Here is an 8,440-nt window from a genome sequence, read left to right on the forward strand (position 1 = left end):
CAGCTAAAAAAATAAAGCTTTTTAAAAATCTCCATATCCTACATATGAAGATCTTTCAAAGTATTGTTCAATAGAAAAACAAAATAAAGCTAGGCGTGGTGGCACACACATTTAATTCTAGCAACTTGGGAAGCTAAGGCAAGAAGATCACAGATTTGAGGTCAGCCTAAGCAACTTAGGGAGAATCTGTCTCAAAATAAAAAGGGCTAGGGATGTAGTTCAGTAGTAGACAGAGTTGCCTTGGGTTCAATCCCCACTATCAAAAAAAAAAGAAAACCAAAACAGAATAATATGTAAAGATGATACTACTAAAACACATGTGTACTAACAGTTCCTACACATACATAAATAACTGTATAAACATATAACACAAGGATCTGAAAAGACAGAGAGCAACTAAGAGTAGCTATCTCTGGGGGAAAAAAATAGCAATGTGGAGTAATTGATGGGAATTTATTCTTATCACTGGGTTTTGTTGTATAAGAATGAATTTTAAAATTTAATTTTTTAACAAAGAACAAGAAAAATGAAAAACAACCTTAATGCCTATGAATAACAGATTAATTAAGCAAATAGGTTATTATGAAATTATAAAGCCATGTTTTAGAACATTTAATGCTAATGGTATATAAGTAAAAACTACAAATTATAAAATAGTATGAAGCAATAAAATTCAACTTAATTTTTAAAAATCCAAGTGCAGAAAAGTAGACAAAATGTTATTAGGGGTTTTGTTTATTTTGTTTGGTATCAGGGTTCAAACCATAGAGTACTATACCAAGCTACTACCCCAGCCCGTTTGAGACATGATCTTACTAAATTACTAAGGGCTTCAAGTTGCTAAAACTAGCCTTGACCTTGTAATCCTCCTGCCTTAGCCTCCCAAGTCACTGGGACTACAAGCCTGCACTATCATGCCTCACTAGAAAATTAGATGAAAAATCAACTAGAATACATGAATGGTAGTTATGCCTTGAGATTTTGTAATGGGTGAGGACCTGCTTCCTGGTTCACAGAGGACATCTTCCTACTGTGCCCTCACATGGAAGAGTTGAATGAGCTCCCTCTATTAACAGAGCGCCTCTTACCACCATCACATTGGGCATTAGGATTTAACAGGTGACTCTTAGGGGTACACCGATATTTACAACATAGCTGCTCTTATAAGACACAGACTTTGTTTTCTCTTTCTGCTGTCCACCACGTGAGGACACAATGAGAAGATGGTTATCTGTGAATAGGAAGAGGGCCCATAGCTGGCACTTCAATCCCAAGAACCGTAAAAAAAAAGAATACAGTTGTTTAATCCTTCCAGTCTAATTTATCACAGCAGCCCAAATCAACTAAGATACCATCTTTTGAGATTTCTTCTTAAGAGCTGTGTCAGTAACTTAAACAAGGTAGTGAACCCTTAATTTGCCAGAATTTTAGGGTTCTTCACTGGAGTTTTCCTCAAAAGCATAAAACCAACTACTTCTTATCTGTTTATCCCAAATACTAAACACTAAAACACTTTATTTTCTATCCCACACCAGCTTTCTTAATAAATCATCTTTCGGGGCTGGGGATGTGGCTCAAGCGGTAGCTCGCTCGCCTATCGTGTGTGCGGCCCGGGTTCGATCCTCAGCACCACATACAAAAACAAAGATGTTGTGTCCGCCGAGAACTAAGAAAAAATAAATAAATGTTAAAATTCTCTCTCTCTGTTCCCCTCTCTCTCTCACTCTCTCTTTAAAAAAATAAAATAAAATAAAAAAATAAATCTTCTTTCTTCTGTATTCTCCAGAGCACACAGGAGTGTTCTGACTCGGTACATGAAACAGTTTGAGAGAACGTTAAGAAGCTAGAAAAATTACCTTATGGATTTGGTAAATGATATCAGGTTGAGTTATACTTAAAATATCATTGTTGCCTTTCAGTGGTTTGGCATGGTCTTTAAATTCTTGACCTTGGAACTTTTCTTCACTTAGCTTGTACCGCTGGATCATGGTCCCCATTCCGCCATCAAGCACCATAATCCTCTTCCTCAGAATGGCTTCAATCTCATCCTGAAGTGTTTTCTTCATACCTCCTTTAAAGAAAGTAAAATCTGACTTTAAAGAATGAAAGATAACCCAGGCACGGTGGCACATCTATAATCCCAGCAGCTGAGGAGGCTGAGGCAGGAGGATCCTCAGTTCAAAGCCAGCCTCAACAATAGCAAGGCAGTAAGCAACTCAATGAGACCATGTCTCCAAATAAAATACCAAAAAGAAAAGGGCTTGGGGATGTGGCTCAGTGGTTAAGTGCCCCTAAGTTCAATCCCCAGTACCCACCCTACCACCCCCAAAAAAGAATGAAAGATAAACCAGTTGTGGTTGTGAATGCCTGTAATCCCAGGAGGCTGAGGCAGGAGGATCCCAAGTTCAAGCCCAGGAATTTAGCAAGATCCTGTCTCAAAATTTAAAAAAAAAAAAAAAAAAAAAAAACCTTTTTAGATTTTTTGTGTTGGTGGTGGTAGATGAAAACAATATCTTTGGAGCTGGGGATGTGGCTCAAGCGGTAGCGCGCTTGCCTGGCATGCGTGCGGCCCAGGTTCAATCCTCAGCACCACATACAAACAAAGATGTTGTGTCCGCCAATAAATATAATATTAAAAAATTCAAAAAAAAAAAAAAAAGAAAACAATATCTTTATTTTATTTATTGTTATGTGGTGCTGAGGATCGAACCCAGTGCCTCACACATGCTAGGCAAGTGCTCTACCACTGAGCTACAATAAGTAAAAATAAAGAGTAAAAGAAAAAAAAAGATATGGAGGAAGAATTCAGGATAGTTTATAATTCACAATAGGGAGGAATATGTGAAGCTCATAAAAGATGCACTATAATTCTACAGCTTAGGTGAAGCACCAAACCAAGAAGAAAGCAGGCTGGTCCTATTTCAGATGTGAAACAATCTCCACTTAAACTCACAGGGTCTCACTTCAGGGTGAATTCAAAAAAGGAATTTTAAAAAAGGAATTTCAGTTGGATATATTATAGGTTAAAGTGTTATTGCCATTTAATTGTCTGCACTGAGTATTGGCTTCTTTCTGCCAGATTGATGTTCATTTCCAAACATGAAAATATGCCATTCCTGTCTCAACAGCAACAGGCTTCTACATTAATCACATACTTATTTTTCCTTTAGAGATGTAAGATTTCCCACTGAGAGAAAATCAGACTTCCTCCTAAGAGTTGTTGGTCTAGGTGTCCACTGTTCTTGTTCTTCAGTATTCCAAGCTTAGCTTTTCCAGTGGAAGGTTATCTTTCACTGGTGTCTAGCATTCTAATTCTCCAGTTTCTAACCTTCTTTTAAGTTCTTAAGTCCCCTGAACAACTTTCCCTTGGCAGAGTGACCATTCATTGGAATGCTGCTCTTCCATGAAGAACTACCACCAACAGAAAGTAATAATTTATCTGCAATTAGGTCTAGAACACTCTGTACATTTCAGGACTAGCCAGGTCCTAAACAGAACAGATTCTTCCAAATTCCTTTCACAGTAAATATAGGAATATAGTATTGCAGTTCCCCCACTTAACTGGTTCTAGCACTGTCTCAGAAATATTTTTATGCTTAATGTATGTATGTGATATATATTACTAATGCAGAGCAGAGAGTCCTAAGAAATGTCCTTGGGGGTTGGGTTGTAGCATAGTAGTAGAACGCTTGCCTTGAATATGTGAGGCACTGGGTTCAATCCTGGCACCATATAAAAATAAATAAATCAATAAAGATATTGTCTCCATCTACAAGCAAAAAAAAAAAAAAAAAAGAAAGAAAGAAAGAAAGAAATGTCAGCCCAAGAGATCACACAGTATTTTATGATCTAGCCAATGCATTTTATTGGGTTTCTTTTTTTTGTCATTAACATTTTATTTTTTAGCTAATATTTTGAGTTACAGCAAGTGTTCCAAAGAACAAACATGGAATTAACTGGTTATAGGACCAATGAGATGTTGAGGTGGGTAAGTCAGATAACACCACCTTTAAGAACTATCCTAAAGAATGACAAGATGAAATCATTAGCTAATAAAACCCTAATAATGTTAGTAATAAATTGCAGTATCAGGAATACATCTCTGGATATACAATGACCTCACATAGGCCTGATTTTCTTAGGACTTCCCTTTCCACTGTGATAAACAGGAAGGAAAAAACATTCTTATTTTCTGCACCATAAGTAAGTAATCCCAATGCTTCCTCGTCTTTATTCTATTAAAGAACATCTTACTTCTGCCCTACAAATCCCTCTCAAGATACTTTTATTTTTGGATTCTTAATTTCCTTGGTTTGCACTTACTTGCTACCAAGGCATCTCTTTGCTTGTGCAGTATTCCATTTTTTAAATACTTTATTTCCCCATTTGATTTTAATAATCCAGAAAAGGATTAAGCTGATACCCTCACACTGAATCACTCATTCATTCTTTCATTAATCATTCATAAACTGAATTCCAAATAACATGTACAGTACCAGGCAAGGATGAAACTAAGAATTCTTTAGAAGGCTGTAGTTGGAATCTTCACACAGGAAGTATCTGCTAGTCTATCAGACTCCTCCCCCAGGGGATACAACCATGGTCTGAAGTCACAGACAGTTAGCCTTAAGACCCAACCTTGAGATTCAGGAATTCCCAGTTTTTCAATTAAACAGCTTCATTAAGATTCAACATTATGGGCTGTGTTTGTAGCTCAGTGGTAGAGCACTTGCCCAGCATGTGTGAGGCACTAGGTTCAATTATCAGCACCACATAAGAATAAATAAATTAAGGTACTGTGTCCATTTACAACTAACTATGTATGTGTGTGTGTGTGTGTGTGTGTGTGTGTGTGTGTGTGTGTACACGAAGAAAAATAAAGCAGGGGAAAAAAAGAAAAGACTGGACCCAAGTAAGTGGCTAAGGGTTTTAGGAAGTTAAAACCTAACTGGAATCCTAACATACAGAGAAGCAGGAATACATGAAAGGTGTTTTCTAGCCCACAGTCCTGACTCAGAGCTCTTTAAGGGCCCTATGCTTGGTTAAACTTGAGGGTGCTCAATAGCAGAAGACAATAAAATGAGGGGACTGGGCTAGATCCACCCAACAATTTTCCTGTCATTTTCTGTATTAAAAAAAAAAAAAAACAAAAACAACTCACTCACTATTCAAAGTATTCTAAATATTCAGAGACATACTGCTGCTACTATTACCTACATTCAGCTTAAGGAGTAATACTATTTCCTTTTTTAAAATAAACGAGGAAGAAGCCCAAAGCCATGAGTAAGAGATTATTCAGATAACTATGATACCCCTTTCAGAAAGATCTTTCTGTTTTGTTTTTGGTATCAGGGACTGAACCCAGGCGCATTTTACCACTGTACTACATTCCCAACCTTAATTATTTTTTATTTGAGACAGTGCTGCTTAGTTGCTGAAGGTCTCACTAAGTTGCTGAGACTGGTCTTGAACTTGCAATCCTCCTGCCAAGTTGCTGGGATTACAAGAGTGCCAGCTGGAGACAGGTCTAATTTTAAAGCATCAGTGCTGTGTTTCTCAATCACAGTTCCATTCGTTTCAACGACATTTCTACTAGGTCCATTTATCAAGACCTTAGTCCTGCCGAAGTCACCAGCTACCCGAAGTCATTAGCTACCCTCGGATAAACTTCCTTCTGGATTATTCATTCAGTACTCATCCTCCTTCTGGAGCTGAACATCCTCGCCTCATAAGACAGTTACTTCTCTGTCCTTCTTACTAATTCTCTTGTTTCTACATCTCCTACCACACATTTCTATAATGTTTTTGCCCACAAATTATGAGACCCAGAGTTCCTTACAAGACTGAAACTGTGGTCTGTTCTTGTGCGTATATAGCATTTTCTCATTGTTGACCCCAGAGCCAGCAACATCACGATACTTGAGAGTGCCACTCCCCGCCCTGAGTCCCAGAGTGGGCCCAAAGGGGCTATTTAAACCCCTGGGAGCCCCTCCTCTCAGATCTGCAACACCAGCCAAAACTTAAAAATGTTTAAAACAGACGAAGTGGCTCGCGCCTACGTTCCCAGTGACTCTGAGGCTGAGGCAGGAGGATCGCAAATTCATAAACCAGCCTCAGCAGGAGGGCCCGGAGTCCAATACCCAGCCCCCCCCCAAAAAAAAAAAGGGAGAGAGAGAGAGAGAGAAAAGAGCCAAGACAGACAGCAGGTCTGGCCCTGGGGTCCTGGGGTTCCCGCAGCGGCTCTGGCTTCCCTGGAGCCCGCGAGGTCCGCGCACACCCGAGAGCCAAGTTGGCGGCGCTCCTGGGGACAGCAGGCGGCCTACGCCACGGCGTAAAGTCCTGGCCGGGGCGGGCGTGGGCGCAGAGGCACGCGGCGAGAGGCCGCCGGAGCGGGGCGCCGCGCCTTACCGGGTTGCAGCGGGTCCTGCAGCGCGGGACACATGTCGCCGAGCCCCCTCCGCGGGCCCGCGGGCCCGCAGGGCAGCCGCGCCCTCCACAGGTGGCAGCCGCGGGCGATGCCGGCCAGCGGGCGAGCCAGGCCCGGTACCCTAGCGCGGCCGCAGACGGGTGTGGGACACGTGCCGCCTCCGCGTCACCGGCCGCCCTCGGTGCCAGCGCGGTAGCAATGGGGTCGCGGGAGGGCGCGGAAGCAGGTCGGCCGGCCACAGCTTCCAAAGAGCTTCCTCCGAGCCGCTACTCAGCTCGCGCCATCCTGAGCGCGGGAGGACCCGCCCCCTCCGGCCTGCGATTGGCCCGCACGCTCCCCTAGCAGGGATATTGGCCGCCGGCCTCAACCAATCATCGAGGCTTTGCCCCACTGCCGTCTGGGACGCAATCCCGGCCCGGTTCAGGCCGCGCGAGGCCTGTAGCATTCCTGCACCTGGACCAGATTCAAGTCGTGGCGTCAAGTCGCGCTGGCCTGCAGGAGCTAAGACGTGGCTAAAGCCAAGAACTTGTAGTCCGAAGACCAACTCCAGTTCCGTTTCGGCGGCGTGGGGCAACACACTAAGCCTCTGTCTCCACACTCAGTAGAAGTGCTGGGGCGGTGTAATTACTGTTTTATGGAACTAGGATTAAATTAAATTAAATCCTGTGGATGCACTGTGAAAACTCTGAAACACATATATGCATAATGATTGTCACTTATTGACCGTAAACATTTATATATATATATATATATATATATATATATATATATATAGAGAGAGAGAGAGAGAGAGAGAGAGAGAGAGAGAGAGGGAGAGAGGGAGAGAGGGAGGAAAGAGAGAAGAGAAAGAGAGAGAGAGCGCTTCGGGATACACAGAAACACAAGGTACACCACACCCCAACTCTGACTTGCAGAAGGAATGCATATGTACTAAAAAATAACTGAACATGAAAAAGAACCATATAAAATGTCTCAAAAGAGGGGTTGAGGTTGTGGCTCAGCAGTAAAGTGCTTGCCTAGCATGCATAAGGCACCAGGTTCGATCCTCAGCATCACATAAAAATGATTAAAATAAAGGTATCGTGTCCAACTGCAACTAAAAAATAAATATATATTTTTAAATGTTTCAAAAGAGCTGCATTCTCTAAGAGTGTTGAGGGGAAACTTCAAAGAAGTATCTGGGTCTTGAAAGAGACTCTTTATGCCAGCTAAATCCATTCCAGCCCAGGAAAAATTACCTTGAAATACACAGCACTTTAGAGAATGTGAATGAGGGACAGCTCTGTAAAGCTTATGTTGGTAGTTGAGAGGAAAAGCAAATTAATCTAGAAAAATAAAATGGAGACCAAATTACAAAGTCTTGTGTTTTAAAAAAGGCATAAAGTCACATGCCATTCTGTTTTATTGTATGTAATTATGCCTCAATTTTTAAAAATCTAAAAAATTATGTGTGTAGCATCCTTACCAAAGGTGGTCATAGGAGAAGGAGGGAAATGGAGTGGAGGGGATAGATAGGATAGAGATAAGATAGTCCTGAAAAGCCAAAAGACTTTTTTTTAAGATTATAAAGGCCAATTTTCAAATTATCATCTATAAGCTAAAGTTCATTAATAAGCATTATTGTTTGGATATGAGACATCCCCAAAGCTCCTGCATTAATGCAAGAATATTCAGAAGCTAAATGGTTGGATTATGATTATTTTTAACCTAATTCGTCCTTCTTAGGTTTTGGTTTTTATGGGGTATTTTTGTTTGTTTTAGGTGCCAGGGATTGAACCCAGGCACACTTAAACACTGAGCCAGGTCCCCAGCCCTTTTTAAAATTTATTTTTAGACCGGGTCTTGCTAAGTTGTTGAGACTGGCTTTGAACTCCCAGTACTCCTGCTTTGGCCTCTCAAGAGGCTGTCACCACACTCTGCCATCCTTCATAGTTTGAGTGGACTGAGTGCTCACTGTAGACAGGTGGGATATGGCTGGAGAAGGTATATTGGAGGGGTGTATCCTGGAAGGAT

General features: G+C 41.4%; 1 protein-coding gene across 3 annotated transcripts in view; it reads right to left on the reverse strand.

Moving 5' to 3' along the window:
* Mtr (5-methyltetrahydrofolate-homocysteine methyltransferase) overlaps window positions 1-6,719 on the reverse strand; it is an 85,453-nt gene extending 78,734 nt beyond the window's left edge. For all 3 annotated transcript variants that reach the window (XM_077803064.1, XM_026412464.2, XM_026412465.2), the window contains exons 1-2: window positions 6,409-6,719; window positions 1,857-2,071 (exon numbers count right to left, since the gene is read on the reverse strand). In XM_077803064.1, the coding sequence (XP_077659190.1) occupies window positions 1,857-2,071; window positions 6,409-6,442 (249 nt within the window). In that variant the 5' untranslated portion in view covers window positions 6,443-6,719. The remainder of the gene's footprint in view (window positions 1-1,856; window positions 2,072-6,408) is intronic.
* Between the last annotated feature and the right edge of the window lie 1,721 nt (window positions 6,720-8,440).

This window comes from Urocitellus parryii, chromosome 9 (assembly GCF_045843805.1).
Source record: "Urocitellus parryii isolate mUroPar1 chromosome 9, mUroPar1.hap1, whole genome shotgun sequence".
Taxonomy (NCBI): Eukaryota; Metazoa; Chordata; class Mammalia; order Rodentia; family Sciuridae; genus Urocitellus; species Urocitellus parryii.